Source organism: Eleutherodactylus coqui, chromosome 2 (assembly GCF_035609145.1).
Source record: "Eleutherodactylus coqui strain aEleCoq1 chromosome 2, aEleCoq1.hap1, whole genome shotgun sequence".
Lineage (NCBI taxonomy): Eukaryota > Metazoa > Chordata > Amphibia > Anura > Eleutherodactylidae > Eleutherodactylus > Eleutherodactylus coqui.
In genome coordinates, this window is record NC_089838.1 from 28181087 (window position 1) to 28199704 (window position 18618).

At 42.0% G+C, this 18618-nt stretch overlaps 1 protein-coding gene across 2 annotated transcripts in view; it reads left to right on the forward strand.

Annotated features, from left to right (window-relative positions):
• The window catches only part of ANO2 (anoctamin 2), a 270743-nt gene that overhangs the window by 196307 nt on the left and 55818 nt on the right, over positions 1–18618 (forward strand). For both annotated transcript variants that reach the window (XM_066590524.1, XM_066590523.1), the window contains 2 exons: positions 409–466; positions 2937–3037. In XM_066590524.1, coding sequence (XP_066446621.1) covers positions 409–466; positions 2937–3037 — 159 coding nt within the window. The remainder of the gene's footprint in view (positions 1–408; positions 467–2936; positions 3038–18618) is intronic.

Here is an 18618-nt window from a genome sequence, read left to right on the forward strand (position 1 = left end):
CACTCACATTTGCCCTGTTAGGCATTTATAGATGGAGGTACTTCACTCGGTTTTGGCAATCTCAGGCAGCCTATGTGTTACAGGGAAGATCATTCATCTGAAACATCTGACTGGCTGTGCCTTCCCTGGCACAAATCTGTTACCATTCTGTTCTCTGCTCTGTCCCCTCTGTCTTATCCTCCTTTCTTGGTCCATAAAGGACTGAAGCATTGTTGGGTGCTGGGACAGAGAAATGAGCATTTGTATGTTTTCTTAGTAAAATGATACAATATAGTAAAAGAAAAAGCAAAAGTAGATAATATATTCCAAATTGTGCTTGAGCTTCCCCTACAAAGCAGGATGATGAGTCCTGTATGTATTCAGTGCCATTCCTTGATATTGTTGGTAACTACTATTTTTCACCCCTAGGTTTGTTGGAAGGCCTGGCAGCTATGCGTACATTTTCCATAATTACAGAGTTGAAGAGGTAGGCGAAATGCTAGTCATAATGCAAAAAAAAACAAAAGAATATATTAAATGTAAATTAATAGTTTTGCTGTTCAGATTTTATCCAAGATATTTGGGGGGGGGTGAAGAATAATAATTTACTTCCGGGTCTCAGTTTTCATGAACGCCCTGTCTGTAACCCATTCGATTTACGTTTAGAAGTTTTTTTGTGCCTTGAAAGCGACGTCAAGGTTCTATGCAGAAGCTTTACCGTCTTAACATGTGCCTCAGATGACCATGCCGTTATCCACAAAAGGTCCATGTGGGCCCAAGCATGTACAGAGTCTGTACACTTTGTTGTATGCGTCTCTATTTCTAGATCTCCAATGTGTTTGGTTGTATCTGTTGCTTCATGGTGATAGGTAATGTTATATTTAAAGATGGTGCCAAGTTCTACATAGTTCATGGGTGTCACTGGAACCAACAGTGATTGGGAGCATGTGCGCATCCAGTGTGATGTCATGGTGTCAGTACCAGACCACGTGATGTGCTTAATAGCGCATGCAGACTGGCATCTGGTGCCGGACACCAAGTGAGAATCATCTCCCTTCTATTGTAGAGCTGATAGGCCGGCTGAGCTGTATTTCGTCTCAGACAGCCTACCACAGGCTTGTTTTGTATAATTATTCTTGCTTCTCTTTGAAGAGGATGCCTACAATATATTCATATATTGATATCTCTCAGTGGTTAGATGTGCTTGCCTTGTACTTCAGAGTGTTTCTTTTGAACCTAACATTAAGGTACTTTTAACTTTGGATTTCGACTGTCTGCTGCCCTCTGTAGTACTGTCTGTTGTCACCCTTTGACTCTGACCTCGCCTTGTTTCTTTGACTATTCTGTCTAGCCCTGGCCTGACATATTCCCTTGTTTCTTTATTACACCTGGGGACATATAGTTCAGATTACAGATGTGGGGTCGCCCTTTTCAGGATGGGTCCTCCGCCTTTATTGGCAGGTCAGTTCGGGACAGATTAGGGAAAGATCTTAGGTCTCACCCCCATTTCTACCTCGGTCACTTGTTTTGTCTCACATATCTAGCAGCTCCAAAATCCCCTGTGATTTACATTTCCTTTAGGCTGTCCCTGTGTGCTGTTTCTGTATCTGTTGGTCAGTTTTCTGGATGGGATTGGACAGATGTAAAGAGGAATTTGCAGTTGTGATCCTCTGATGTACTGAACAAATGGGCAAAAATATCCCATACTGCACCAGATGTATGCATGATGATTGAATTGCTCAAAAAAGACAGCTCTCACCATTATGGCCAACTCAGCCTTCTGGATGAAGTTCTGTCTACTTTTTGCATTAAAAAAAAATTGTGTATTTGCTGCTAATAAAAAAAAATCAGAGCCTCGCTGTACTGAAATAAGCTCTAATTTAAGTGATAAGAGGATAAAATGTCATCATATATGGATGGATGGATTGAGCGATAGATATGATACAGAGATAAAATGTTATCGATAGAAAGATATGGGATAGATAGATATGCGATAGAAAGATATGCGATAGAAAGATATGCGATAGAAAGATATGCGATAGAAAGATATGCGATAGAAAGATATGCGATAGAAAGATATGCGATAGAAAGATATGGGATAGAAAGATTTGAGATAGATAAATATGAAATTAATAGATATGAGATATCAGATAAATAGATACATATGAGATAGATAGATAGATATGAGATATATAAATATAAGATAAATAGATATATATGAGAGATAGATAGATAGATAGATAGATAGATAACCTTAAAGGAAACCTGTCAGCAGAGGAGTCTGATTAGTCTGCCCATGATAAGTCAGACTCCTATGCATATGCTCTGGTACCACTCCGAATTCCAGGAGACTGGTGTCCACACTGGTCTATGAATGATGCCTATCATAAACCCACTGGACTTTTTGAACCTAATTTGCACATGCATTGGATGATTTAAAAGTTAATTTCCAAAGGTATAATCGGCCAATGAGGCATAATGTACACGTTTCGAAAACTATCCCACTAATAACATGTTTCCACTGGTTTATAAGGGTCACTCCTGGTGTCAGGTTCTCCTTATTTTATGAGTTGTTAGTTTGTCTAACTTAAGGGAACTCCTTGACTTTTTGACATACTGTAGGATAGATGCTCACTCCCAAGCAAAATAACCTAATCAATATAACTATACAATCTAAAATAAATACTCCAAGTGTTTTACTTTTGATGTTACATGGAACAACTTTGTTAAACATTCCACGGCTACAACCATTGAAAGAGGAGTCAAAGTTAAATTGCCGATCTTGCGCCTTTGCGATTCACGGATAGAGTGAGGTTCCGCAGATGTCAGATCTACAGCAATAATCCTCGGTGTCACTTCTCCACCCCAATTCTCCAACTTCAAGGTCTATTATATCATTTATCCATTATGTAGAAAGAGTAAATGGCGCTAATGTCTTGCTCTGGTTTTCTTCACAGTGCGCACCGGGGGGATGTCTGATGGAGCTCTGCATCCAGCTTAGTATCATTATGTTGGGGAAGCAGCTTATTCAGAACAACTTGTTCGAAATTGGAATACCGTGAGTCCTCCCTACATGTACATCAGTCTGTAAACATGTAATATTGGTGGTCCGTGACATAATAGGATTGAATGGGGAGTCAACCTTCCACTGTTGATTTTGTTATCTAACTGGTTCTGTGGTGATTTCCTAACCTTAAGGACCTGTCACTTTTATTTATTTGTCAATGTAGATATCTGAGGGCTTGCATTTTGTGGGACGAGATGTATTTTCCAATAGTACTATCTAATATATTATATAATGTACTGAAAAACTTGAAAAAATTCTAAGTAGAGTGAAATGAGAAAAAACACAATTCCACCATCTTTGGTGGTGGTGGTGGTGGTGGTGGTGGTGGTGGGGTCTTGTTTCTCCGGCGTACATACTGCAACAAAAATGACATGATAACATTATTCTATGGGTCAGTACGATTATGACAATACGACATTTATATAGTTTTTTTTTTTTTGCTGTACTATTTAAAAAAAAATAATTATATATATATATATATATATATATATATATATATATATATATATATATATATATATCTATCTTTGGAAAAACATAAAATTATTTTCTGCCACCACCTTCTGGCTACCATAATTTTTTTTATTTTTCTGTTGACATAGTTGTATGGGGGCTTTTTTTGTGTGGGACGTCTTGTAGGTTCTGTTGGAACCAATTTGGAATATATACAACTTTTGCATAGCTTTTTAATAATTTTTTTCTTGGAAACGGGGTGCCCCAAAAAAACCAGTAATTCTGATGTGTAATTTTTTTCTGACGACGTTCACCATGTTACTTTGATGTATCAGACTTTGACGGATGCAGCGATACCAATTTTTTAAAAAGTATATATTTATAAATATTGGAAAAAGTTTTGTAAAAACTGTTATTACCTTTTATTTTATTTTTTTTAACCATGAATAAACCGTTTTAAACTGATTTTTTAATTTTTAATTTTTTTTTTGTTCCCATATGGGACTTGAACTTGCGATCGTTTGATCATTCCTGCACTATGATGTAATGCTACAGGCATGGCTTGCTAGGCAATCTGCAATGGCAGCCATGGAAGTTTTCAGAAGGTCCCTAGGTGCCACGGTAACCAAACAACAACCCACGATGAGGCATTATTCGGGACCCGTGAACACTGATTGGGGCATTTAAATGCCGCTGTCAAAATTGACTGCAGCATGTAAAGGGTTAACAGACATCATCGGCACGAGTGCTGATCGCGACTGTTGCGGCAGGTGTCAGCTGGGAGAGACAGCCAGCACCTGTATTGCATGGAGCCGGATCGGCTATGAGGAGGATCAGAATTTGGTACAAGCAGTATGAATCAATGAACCCTTCCTGTCAGCTGGTCAGAACATGTCAGCACCTCCATCTAATTTGCGGCAACTACGGGAAGCTTCCTGTCCACATGGGCAAATATTCCTGCAGAATTATTTTTAATACCTGGTGGAATCTATGCCACAACATATTACTGCAGTTGGAAGGCCAAAGGAGGTCCAACATGCTATCTCTAATGAGGTGGCCCTTCAATGTAGTTTTCTGTAGGAGTTATATAGTCAATATGCTTAGAATTAAAGATGAGCGAGCGTACTCGCTAAGGGCAAATACTCGAGTGAGTATTGCCTTTTGCGAGTACCTGCCCGCTCGTCTCAAAAGGTTCGGGTGCTGGCGGGGGGCGGGGAGAGAGAGAGATTTCCTCCCCGCTCTTTCCCGTCGCCCCCCACCGGCACCCGAATCTTTTGAGATGAGCGGGCAGGTACTCGCAAAAGGCACTACTCGCTCGAGTATTTGTCCTTAGCGAGTACACTCGCTCATCTCTACTTTAGTTGCATAAGAGAAACAGATATGGTTGCGAAAGTACACATACCCTTTAACCCTTTCCAATCCACTGTCTGACGTCTAAAGACATTCTGATTGAAGGCTGTACAGCTCCGATGTCGGAAGACGTCCGGCAGGGTATTCTTACTGTATATTACTGACCGCTCTGTTGTCGGGGGGGGCCTCTCCAGCATGTCCCATACTGCAGTACTGGTTCTAGCCAGCAGATGGCCCCATTGTATAAGGGCAGAAAGAGAAAGCCCCCCTAGGAAACCCTGAATCCAAAATTGGATTGCAAAGGGTTAAGATCTTATTACCACTCCTGAAGAGTCTTGTTTTATCTTGCATGGCTAGGACATTTCTTTCTGCGATATCGTAAAACGTCCCGTAACGTTCTCTGTTTATTTATGTATAGTTCAGAAGTTTCTCTCGGCTTCATGTTTATATATTCCTGGATTAAGTTACTGTAAGCAACATGTTGTAGATGCTTCAATGGCACCAGGATTACAGATAAAGAAAAGGAGATTTAGCAATGAAACAAAAGGAATGCATTTACATCACGATGACAAGGACCGGGAAATATGCAAACCAATGACATCAGCTTTATCTTATGATATCAAGTTTGTTTTGCCGTTTTAGGAGAGTTTTAGGACCCGAGTTATGCTTGAAACGTTAACAGGCAAAGTTTAATGGGGCGTGCGGCACAGCAGGTGGCGAGGGTCACTGTGTAGAGCATGCGTAGTTGTCGCTCTTGCCCTCAGTCTTTGGTTTGTTTACGAGCCTTTGCACAGTTGCCAGACGTCGAGTATCAAGATCAAATCTCCGGATGTTCTAAAAGTGGCTGACATCATCGGACAATAATTGCGCTACTTTATTTGTGTCAAACTCCGTAAGTAGCATCTTGACTCACATTCCATCGTGGTTACAGGAAGAGACGTTTAATAGAACGCTTTAAATCCACAATGAACCATTTTTTTCGGACCGGAAACTAAAGATGGGAGTAATAAAATATATTAGAAAGTGAGACCTCTTGGATAATTCTGCCAAAATTGCCATGTGTTTCCCTTAGACACTGCCCAATTGCCAGGCTCTTCAGTTCATCATCTTTTAGAACGAGGGTTTTGACGAATAACCCAACTGAGCAATGTCTTATTATTTTTAAGCCCTTCCCCCGTTCCATCCAAGATTGTCTACGGAATGGCCCAGAAATGCCCACTTGAAGACATATTTGCCTAAGCCCCTTCCACTTTGTGGTCCATGTTGTGGGCTAGCCTCACCAAAAATGGGACGGTTGGGAGGTATGCCTAGAGTACACTGCTAAAACTTTTTGCCTTGGTATGTAGAAAGACAATCTGTGGTCTCCTCAGCTGATAGGCCCCCAGACATTGCCTTGTGTCCTTCCGTACCTGTCCTCTTAGATGGATATAGAAAACTTAAAGGGGTTGTCTCATGAAATCAAGTGGGGTTATACACTTCTGTATGGCCATATTAATGCACTTTGTAATGTACATCGTGCATTAAATATGAGCCATACAGAAGTTATTCACTTACCTGCTCCGTTGCTAGCGTCCCCGTCGCCATGGATCCGTCTAATTTCACCGTCTTCTGGCGATTTTAGACGCGCTTGTGCTGTGCGGTCTTCTCTGGGGTGAATGGGGCCGCTCGTGCCGGTCCTCGTAGCTCCGCCCAGTCACGTGTGCCGATTCCAGCCAATCAGGAGGCTGGAATCGGCAATGGACCGCACAGAGCCCACGGTGCACCATGGGAGAAGACCTGCGGTGCATCGTGGGTGAAGATCCCAGCGGCCATCTTGGTAAGGCAAGAAAGAAGTCGCCGCAGAGCGGGGATTCGGGTTAGTAATAAACTTTTTTTTTTTTTTTTTTTTTTAACCCATCCCTTGGGTTTGTCTCGCGCCGAACGGGGGGCCTATTGAAAGAAAAAAAAAAAACAGTTTCGGCGTGAGACAACCCCTTTAAATATGTGTGTCAGGTGATATTTTGTCATGAGACATCTATCCTATGTGTGTCTGTTGTGGCCAACCAGTGGTTGTAATGTACACCACAGAATTCTAGGGTATCACAGTATTGTGCTGAATAGATTTCATGAGAAATTGCAATCCTTAAAGGGGTTTTCCGATATATTGTAACATTGGTTGCAGTGGGAGCCATGAAATAGATATTAAACAAGAACAAAATAGAATACTCACCTCTCCATAACGTGCTGCTCCCCCACTGCCACCCCTGTCCTCCATTGGTTTGTTTACTTTGTCTGCAATGGTCACATGGTTGTTTAGCCACGTGACTGCTGCAGCCAGTAGGAGGCCTGACACGGGATGTTATCAGTGACATCCTGTGAACAGACCAGGGCTTCTACAATAGAATCCCATGTGACATTTTTAATGAAATGTTACTGAGCCACAAGACCTGCTGACGTCACAGGTCAGATGCCGTGGTACCGTAGCACCGAATCGGCACTCCGGCACCATGCTAAGTCTACATACCACATATAGCTTGAGCACAGGGGGGCACAAATATGGAATAAAGAAACAACTCTGCAACCTCTTTAAGTAAATTAGAGATAAGGTAAGGGTGGACACATCTATATGTAAGAATCGGACAAAAGTCTGTATTGATGTTGACACCAGCAGGCATCCTCTATTGACTGACAAGAATGAAGCAAAGTCTTCTTTAAGGGCTCCCACCCACTGGCGATATTTTCTCCACTGCGATGCGATTCTAAAGTTAAAGTCTCGCATCGCAGTGCAAGAAAAAAATTGGCATGACGCCGGGGATATCGGCATCACGCCGACATATCATTCATGAATGAATAGCTAAGAGCTATGTGTGATTGGCTGAGCGCTCAGCCAATAGCTAAGCAGTAGCTGCTATTGGCTGAGCCCTCAGCCAATCTGCACAGCCCTTTCAGGAGGCGGGGATTTTTAAATCCCCGACTGCTAAAAGAGCTCAGTAGCAGTGCTGGGGAGCCAGCAGGAGGATGCGGCTGAGAGCAGGAGAAGTGAGTATAATTTTAAAAAAATATATTTTCACACTTATTGCTGATTATTGGGGAAGGGCTTATATTTCAAGCCCTTCCCCGATAATCATTCCACAGGGCTTGCTGAAACCATTGAAAGCAATGGAATAGAATGCCGCGGACTTCTGCCACAGCTGTCCCTACGGGGATGAAGGAAACTCCTGCCACAGCTGTGGCAGAAGTCCGCGGCATTCTCCCTATGCTTTCAATGGGGCTAGCGCTGCTGGCGCTAGCCCTATTGAAACCATTTGCGATATGCCGGTTCAATACCAGCCTCTTTCTTGCGCTGCGATGCGAGATTTTTCTCGTGCTCTCGCAGCGCAAGAAAGAAAATATCGCCAGTGGGTGGGAGCCCTAAGGAAGCCACTGTATTTCCAGTCATTATTATAAGCACTGGACATGAACACAGCCTGAACCCCAAACCACCAACTCCAAATACCTCCAATGTTCCATAGATGATTTTTTTTATACAGCGCCTACATATTCCGCAGTACAGTTAGTTATCACTTACATTGGGCCCTGTCTCCAGTGAGGCTCACAATCTAAATTCCCCTTTCAGAATGTTTTTGGAGTGTGGGAGGAAGCTGAAGTATGTGGAGGAAGCACAGGGACAACATACAAACTGGAGATGTTGCCTTGGTCAGATTTTAACCTAGGACCCCAGCGCTGCAAGGGAACAGCGCTCACTCGTATGTCAGATACAGCGTTAATTGTACTAATACTGGAGCTCATTCACGCACCAGTCTAACAATGAAAGTTTGTTTCGAAATCCACTGGCTATACTGGACTCTGTAAGCTATAATACAATGGACCGGATCTATACACAGTATAGCCATCTATGCTATAAGGGTCACTATAACCCTCCACTAGATGGCAATCATCTACTGAAGTATAGAAAGTCATTCCAATTTATTTGTAAATGGTCTCCCCTCTATACGAAGGTGTCGACTAGGAATAAAAATGTTCGCCGCAACATTAGTCTATTGCAATATGTAATGGGAACCAATTCAACTGAACCTGGAATATATGTTATGGTCATTGGTATCAGTGTAACTATAAATGGACCTCTTTGAAGGTTTACTAGTTTTTGAGTTGTCTGCTATATTTCTAATATTGTCTACTATTCATTAGAATAAGATAAAAATGAGAATGTTAATGTATAACACTAGCAAATTTGATTCAAATGTAAATCTTGTTAAAGTTTAGGATGTCCTGGGTCTATCATCAGGCTTGCCCAGTTTTGGAAACGACATAGTCCCACCAAAAACTGAACTACTAAATGTCCTCATTCTCTGTTCTAAAGTGGGAGCAGTTAGAATATCTCACCCTGGAGCAGCTAACTCATCTGTACATTGTAAAAACAGTTGATTGATTTTATTAAAGCAACATGTAATGCTCCTTTTGCCCTGAGGTGGCACTGCAGGAAAAATGAACACTTAATTTCAGGTTCTCAACTATACTGCCACTGATCGCTGGGGATCCTTCTGCCAAAATAGGATAAAGAAAGGCAGCAATCCCACTTACAAAGTTTGAACATCTGATTAGCACTTGGTAAAAAAGTGAACTTCTAGGAATCAGTGGCAATATTAATGATGCAGATAATCTTCTATTAAAAGGCAAATAAAACGACTCGGAAATACAGCCTATGAATTTGTGACAAAGCAGTAGAAAGCAGTGACATGATTTAGTGTAAGAATTCCTTACAAACTAGATATTACGGTTAATTCAGCTTAGAATACTCAGTAAAGCGCCTTTTGCTGTTATGACTTGCTGCAAACATGATGCATTGACAGGAAGCAGCAGCTGACCACGTTCCCGAGGAACCCTAGCCAATTTCTCATGGACAATGGCCTCCAGTTCACTAATATTCTTGGGTTTGCGTGCTGCAGCCACCTTCTTCAAATCCCACCAGAGATGTTTTATGGAGTTCAAGTCAGGTGACTGACGGCCACTCTGAAATCTTCCAGAACTTTTTCTGATACCAAGCCTTGGCGGACTTTGAGGTATACTAGGGATCATTGTTCTGTTAGCAGGTCCTATGACGTCCAAGCGTCAGCATTCTTACAGAAGGCATTGCATCTGGTGCTTTTATGGGGCATTCTCTTCAGGGGGTTTAATAATTATGAGACTGCAGTGGTCATTGAAAGTGGCATTTTGTGATGAATTTGGGGATTTCACTTTCTTGCTCCATTCAGGGAACAGGAAAGAGGGGTCCCCATAGCCGAACGGTTCCATCTCTGGTCGGGACCAAGCAGCATCGGCCGTACCCCATTGACTACAAAGTGGTCCGCCCAGCGCTTTTTCTTCCAGTATTTGAAGCCGAATCTGTAATTTTTTTTTTTTTCATGTAAACCGATGAAAGTTTGTTAATTTGGCAAATAAACCTGATTTGCAATGGAGGTTGAATCATTTTGATTGTAACTGTACAGCATATGGGCAGATTGGGAAATCAAAGTGGCCCTATGTTGTGGGTGGACCGAAACTGGCCACAAGTGGGGCAAATACAAGTAGACAGGGGTCAGCAGACCGCCTGGCACAGCCACGAGGTTGGTAGAAGAGTTGAAGACTTTGTGGCGTGCATAGCTTGATGATGAATTATCTGTTCAGTCATTGATGAATTTCGGTGGACCTTGTGGATCAGCATACGCCATGCTTCCCTGTCTTCGGCCGCTTCCTTCAGATTTACCACAGTCATTTTTGTGTCAACCTTGATTTTGTTTAGTCAGTGTGTTCTTTGCCGCCATCTTCTTCTGGACCTATAGCCTACCGCAGAACGTTGCCTATGAAGCTCAGAAGATGTTAGCACTGGAGGTATACATCAAGGGGCACCTATTTCAATAAACATCCTAGACGTAAATAAACATCCTAGACTGGCTTGTCGTTCGCTTCTATGACATACAGACATATCATGTGTCCTACGCCTTGTATTAACTGACAGCCAAGCTCTTGCTGTAATGGCAAGGATCAGAAATACTCTGATCCCAGTCATTTAACTCCCTAGAGATCACAGTCTAAAACAATTATTCTATCTAGGTGATTCGATAGAGGCAAGGGCTCCCTCTTTCCCCAATCTGCACCCCACAAATGCAATGCAGGTTACTGATGGGTATTACCAATAATACCACTATATAAGGTGCAAATAATACCACCACATCAATAATAACACTATATAAGGGACAAACGATACCTCCAGACCATGACCACATATTACCACCACATAGTGATTAATACCAACTTACTCTCACTGAATAAAGAACACTACAAAGATCAACACAACCAATAATAACACTACATACGGGCAAAATAATATCCCCAGACAATCACATAATACCACTACAGTGTTGCTGAAAAGAAACTATGCAAAGACCAATATTGCACCCCCACACAGTGACCATATAACAGTATATACTAGATTTACACTTTGCAGACCATATAAATGATTTCAGTACCATTATATCAGTGATCACAGGTGACGTCTCCTCTGACTAGACTTGATCACTTTTACTTTTTTTTTTATCTGCCCAGACCATCATGATGCCTTCTCCTGGTCACATTTTGTCCCTGCAGAATTTGATACAGACATCTTTGACTCCTCAATTTTCCAGGGATCTAGCTGTATTTTGCAAATTTCTACCATGTTTCCCCAAAAAATGAGACAGTCTTGTATTCATTTTCCCTCAAAAGAGGCACTACGTCTTATTTTCAGGAATGTCCTACTTTATTTACCTAGCAGGCTCGGTCCAGGTCCTTCCCGCTGCTCTATGGAGCCCTGGCGTGGTGCAGCAGTGCTCGGCTGCCCCCAAAGGGTCACTTCCTGGTTACAGGATTCATAAATCCCGCCTCTACAAAACGATGGCTGTGATTGGTTTTTCGAACACTGCACTGATTGGCTGAGCCATCCATCATGCATCAGATCGTAGTAATGCCGCGTAAGGCCATCCACATAGTAACAGTATCCCCCTTTTTATGCTCTCTGTAGGACCCACTTAGTAAATGCCACTTTTCAGGTCCCACACACAGTAAAAGTGCCCCCACTCAATAATAAAGCTCCCCTTATGCCCTCACTCAGTAATAATCCCCCTCATAGGCTTCACTTGGTAATAATGCCCCATATAGGCCCCCACAAAGTAATAATAACCTTCACAGGCCCTACTCTCTAATAATGCCCCTAAAAGGCCCCCCATTCAGTACAAAATGCTTTATATAAGCCCCACTCAGTAATAATGCCCCTCACATGCCTCTATTCAGTAATAATGCCCCATATAGGCCCCACTCAGTAATGATGCCCCTCATATAGATATAGTAAAGAAAAAAAAAAGCATTATATTCACTTATGCAGGCATGCTGATTCTCCCTCTCCCAACCTCTGCAGTCCATGCCCACTCAGCTCACCTATTGACTTCCAGGTTGAACTAACATATGATCACATCTGTGTGTCACATGATCATTCTACCCGGAACCCACGCAGTGAGCTGTACGGGCATGGATTGCAAAGGCTAGGAGCTTGGAGAGTGGCATGCCGACATAGGCGAGTATACTTTTTTTTCTAACATTTCACCTAAAAACTTCGGCCTCACCACTGGCTCCAGGACCCAACCAGCCCACTGGGAATTTTCCTGGTGGGTTTAATGGCCAGTCCGCCCCTGGTACATTTGTATGTTCTTTGGTATCTGTTGGCATAGTTGATGATGTAGCCTATGAATTTGTTGGAAAAAAAGAGGCATTGTTTTAGATGTAAGCTATGAATTATTGAGTGTACAGTCCATGAATTCTTTTGAAACTAGTGACATCTTTGATATACTCTGTAAATTCACTGGAAACTAGTGATATCACTGAAGCTTCAGCATAAAAACCTTTTAAGAACAGTGGCAGCAGAAACCAGTAACATCAGTGAGAATGCGGCCAATGAATTCATTAGACCCCGATGACATCACTGAGAATGGAACCTATGAATGCATTAGAGAAAGGTGACATCACTCAAAGCTCAGCCTAGACATTCATTAGAAAGCAGCGGAATCAATGAGGCTACAGCCTAGGAATCTAGAAGAAAACAGTGACATCGCTAAGGATCCAATAAGTCTATTATATTACAAATTCTGTAATTAACTAGTTGGGTAAAAATTCTTGTTACATTACAAAATTCCTGAACATTAGGGATACTGTAAAGTAATAGATTCACTAGTTCAGTGGACTGCAACCCGTGGCTGTCCAGCTGTTGGAAAACTACAACTTCCACTGTGCAAGCCCCAAGCTATGAAAGCATTTTCGGAGTTCTAGTTTCCCAACCGCTGGAGGAATATAGCTTGCAGATCATTGGCATGAGCACATAGACAGTACTGTCACCGGAAAGGATGAAGACCGTTGTGGCTGTAACACTGGCACAAAGTCAATTCTAGTCACACAGTATACATTCTCTGTGTAGATGAGCAATTAAGCCCACAGGATTACTTCCTACAAAGTGATTAGTGACCCAAAGGTGGATTTAAATACGTAATGAAAACTGGACACAAGCGCCCAGCAATACAAAGCATTCCTAAAATTGTAGTCATTGGGCTATAAGCTTTGATAAGTCAAAGAAAAGCCTGGAGGATTTGAAAGCCTCAACCTCAGGTCATGGATAGTGATAGATCATCCTAACAAGTATGTATACACTCATCCATAGGATATCTATTATTCCTTCTATGGTCTGTAAAAGGGACAGTAAACCTACTACAATTAAAGGAGAAAAAAAATGCAGTGTCTTCCAGAAGCGTTGTAGAAACAATTTACTCCTTAAGGTGCCCAGACACCTTCAACAGCTGTCGGCTTCGTTTGGCTGACAGCTGTTTTTCCCAGTCCCCTATACACATGAATGCTTGGCGAGGCCGAATGTTCATGAGTTTAGGGAGATGAGCCGCAGCCAGACAGTTCCGGTGGCAGTTTATTTCCAGGAAACAAAATGATCGGGCATTGAAATTCAACATCCCCGATCCCCAACATAATCTGTCGGGAAAATTTGAGCTGCCCCATGCCAGAAAGTTGTCTGGCCAAGCCATTATGAGTGGGTTCAGACAACTAGACACTAATGTGTTGGAGGGCCTCTGATTCTCCACAGACTGGAAACTAGTTAGTTGGTGCTTGGATGAAGGTGTAGGGTTTAGCTTGCTTGGTCTCCACCACTAACTTGGCAGCAAGCTACCTCCCAGCTGGATACACTGGAGGTTATGGTCAAAGCTTTCTTTAATGTTTTTGTTTCCTTGTCTCTAGCAGTTGAGATGGGAGCATAAGGAAGGTTACATAAAAAATCTGTACAATATATGGACAACATAATTTCCTTGTTTATAGATATTTTTCATTATTTTAGTGTTTACTGGTATGAGGCTTACACTTATTGTCACTTTTCAGCTTGTGCTGTGTACACTGAGGGTAGGGTCTGCAGTAATCTCATTATCATTAAACAGCAGAATTATAAGGAAATGTAACGCCTCTATTATAAAGCTGGATGAATATAATGTGAGAGGGCACCAGGTTCAGGTCTGGGGTTTTCCCTACTCTGAGTGTTGGGCATGCACATTGGTAGACAGGAGACACAACCAGCGGGGGCTAGACCTAGCTCCTTTAAGGTCACCATTATCTCTCTGTCCACATATTTAGGCTTGGGCACCAGCCTCATGTCCAGGCTCCAGCCAGACCACTTTGGTAGAGGGCCAAGTTTGGAAGTAGGCATGTTAGTTCATAGTAGCTCAGGAGGCACCATGTGTAATCCTCATAAACTGCAGAAACTGACATGGATGTGTAATAACTAAAAAGGGGGTTGTCTGAGTTGTAATATAATGGTACAACCCCTTCCCCATACAACAACATAAGAAATAGTCATATACTCACCTCTTCCCATTCCTACTATGTCCTGCGTCGGTGCTCTGTTACCTCTCCAGTCTGTGTTTATAGCTGCAGTCCCACCTGGTTTATGGGATGCCACAGGCACTGCAGCCAATAACATCTCAGTGATTGATACCTGAGCTCTGTTATTGGCTGCCGTATCTGTGACATCCCATAAACTAGGCGGGACTGCAGCTGTAATTACAGAATGGGGCAGGGGAACAAACACTGGAGCTGGACACAGCAGGGGCGGGGAGAGGGGAATATATGACTATTTCTTAAGTTACTGCATGGTGGAAGGGGTTGTACTGAGATATTACAACTTGGACAATCCCTTTAATGAACTAAACAGGAACAAGCCAACAGTTTTGCACTCCCATTGCTGGGAGAAAGAAAAGTCTTAGTCTTTATCCGTTTGTTGGGCGATCTGTCCCAAAATGCTCTACCCATCTGTTGAGTGTTGTAAGTCGGTTAACTGTTCTATCTGGCTGTGTCCTACCCGGGTTCTGGGATTAGCAGTCTCTTGGAGTTGCGTGTTGCACCAAAGTTGTTGGGCAACTGAAAGAGGAGGAGAACGAAAAGGCATGTTTTTCTCTGATAGTTGAACCCAGTGTAGACTTTGAATGCATTTGTTCCATTGAGATGTTTATGTCCATAGGGCTGGTCCTGTGTACCACAGTTACACACACTCCCAGCTCCTTACTCTGCAGCATAGTTGTAATGACTTCCCTACTTCCAGACGGAAGCAGAATATTAAATACACAATAACAGAGTCAGCAACAATTATACCCCCTTTCAAGAACACAAGATGACACAATTGAGAATAGGTGAGAATGCTCTGCCTACTTTCCCTCCCTACACATGACATAGAGCATGCTCACTACACTCTCCCATAAGTCAATGAGTAATTTTTTGCAACTTCGCTTTTAGCAAGATATCTACCAGATACGCCTGTAAGGATAATTTAAAAAAAAAAATCTAAAAAATAAAAATAATGATATAATAAAAAAAATACAAATATTTCAATGTAGATTTCTAATCAGTAAAAATAAATAACAAATAAACAATGAAATACATTCATATTACTGTATATACTCGAGTATTAGCCGACCCGAGTATAAGCCGAGTCAATACGTTTTACCACAAAAGACTGGTAAAACTCATTGACTCGAGTATAAGCCTAGCTATACTCCAGTATATACTGGGTAAAGAAAAAATGCAATACTCACCTCCCAGCCAGCGTCTGTGTCCCTGGCACGATGGTCTCCTCAGCGGTACGCAAGCTGCTTGAGAATTCTCTCCACTATCATCTCCCTGCTCGGCTTTGAATTCTCCCGCTGTCAGCACTATGTAAGTAAGCGCTGTGATTGGATCGATTGCCAGCAAATCACAGCCGGCGTTCGATAAACCAATCACAGCCATTCAGTGATGTGATCTACTGAATGACTGTGAATGATCGAGTGCTGGGATTGGCTGGCGCTCGATCCAATCACAGCGCTTACCTACACAGTGCTGACAGCGGGAGAATTCAAAGCTGAGCGGGGAGAATTCTCAAGCAGCTTGCTGCACCACTGGGGACACAGACGCAGGCTGGGAGATAAGTATTGCGGGTTTTTTGTTGTTGTTTTTTTTTTTACCTCACTCGAGTATAAGCCGAGGGGGGATTTTTCAGCATGTGCTGAAAAACTAGGCTTATTCTCGAGTATATATGGTAATTAAAAACATTTTAGTAAATTTTGAAAATTCTAAAATTTACAAAATTTTTCAGAGAGACCATTCCCTTACTGATTAGTACCTGCAAGATATAATTAAAATCGTAAAATTGCCTTCCAAATAAAGCCGTAAATATTAAGTGATAACAGACTAGGCAAGAGCTAATTTATCTACAGTGAATGCCGAAACCTACAATTCCCATATTTCCTCGGAATTCTATAGCTTTTACTAGTGTCAAATAAGCACCAGATTTCTCAAAGACACACAAACCTGAGTCAGCTGGCTTAGGGTCCTGTGTAATTATCTTATTATATTAATCTTGAGCAACTTAAGTGCTTCATACAGTATCATTTAATTTCGAGGTTGCAAACTTTAGGGTCTCGATTTTGGCATCAGGCGCTTTGATGTTCTCCTCCTGCTGTTTGTTGAATTTGAACATCAGAATTTCGTCTCCGTCAGGGAATTTTAACGTCACGGGGATAACACAGGGAAAATAAGCGGAATAAGTGTTAAAGCCTCCAGAACAACTTCTATTCCCAAATACAGGAGCTTTGATCAATGTGTCTCACAATGGGGAGAGCCTGGGTTGCTTCCAGATGCTCTGTCTTTCCTGTTGGCAGTCAAGTATTTTAGATACTGGGGGAGTTGGGTAAGGACGGCTTATGTAGGTTGCCCCATGCTAGTCTAAATTACATGCCTTTGATCTCAATAACACTGAAATACATACAGCAGAAAGTGGCTATTTACTAAAATATCTTTCATTTGGAGACATTTCTTGCCACATGTGCTGTAGACTTCCAAGGTTGGAAAGGCCCAACAAAGTACCAGAGTATCCCCAGCTTTGACACAGTAATGGCTCCTTAAAGAAGACCTGTCACAGGATAAAATCAGTTGGAGCGACTGCAGACCTGATGACTCTATCCATTTTTTTTACTGATCCCCCTTTGAGCTCTTCTTAGGTCCGGCTTCTGGCACTGTCAATGTGTCAAGTGGGCTGTCCCAGCCACTCGCTCTCAATGGTTCAATGAATGACGTTGGACTTGATTGACAGTCTGATGTCAGCCATATAGAGAGTGGTGGGGAATTCCCACTTGACAGCATCACATTCGGAGCCAGATCTTAAAAAAGTCCATCTGAGAAAAGGGATATGAATAGAGATGAGTGAGTATACTCGCTAAGGCACATCTCTCCGCTCCTCTCTAAAGATTCGGGGGGCGGGGAGGAACGGAGGGGAGATCTTTCTCCCCCCCCCCCCCCCCCACTCACCGGTCACCCGCGCCGGCCCCCAAATCTTTAGAGACGAGCGGGGAGATACTCGGCTAAGGCACTACTCGCTCGAGTAATGTGCCTTAGCGAGTATACTCGCTCATCTCTAGATATGAATAAAAAGAGAGATGAGGATAGAGTCAGTAGGGCCACAGCTGCAGAGCTATAAAGCCATACCTGATTATTTTATCCCATAATGGGTCCTCTTTAAAAATCTAGCAAAAGGCAACCCCATTTGGATGTGATTTTTGAAGACAAGCACTTACTACAAGGGTTAATTTCTTGTCAATGGGTTCATAAATAGCCTATGGCATAATGATAGAACATAGACCCCTCATTTCCTCTGGTGAGCCTAGGGCACTCTAATCCGAGATTAGTCTTCCCAAAAATGTAAAAATCAAGAAAATAATTAAGGGGGCAACTGCTAGGGAAAATATAATGGTAGGCATATAGTTTGGCAATTAATGATAATTAGAAATAAGTGAATAGATGAAATTTAAAGAGGGTGTGTGACCACTTAACATTTTCTAAAATCTGCTCAAAATATTTTAAAATAAAAAGGAAGTAATAATTCCCCGCCATTACATACATAACCATTTTTATGGCGGCCATATTTTTTGTCAATTAAAGTTAATAAATCGAAATATGTGAATTGATTTGCTCAATCTGATCCTTTTGTACAGTACCTTATTTCATTCTTTATTCTCCACGGAGTGAAATGAATGAATGAATTAAGTTCTTATTCTAAAGTTAATGTCGATTTTGGAGCAGTGAGAACAACAACTTGTAATTCTTGGTCATTCTCACTTTTGGATATTCTCACACCTCAGTCTTGGTTCCCCAATAACTAACAGCAGAATGGGAATTCTTATGCTTTGATTGCTCAGCCTCTGTGC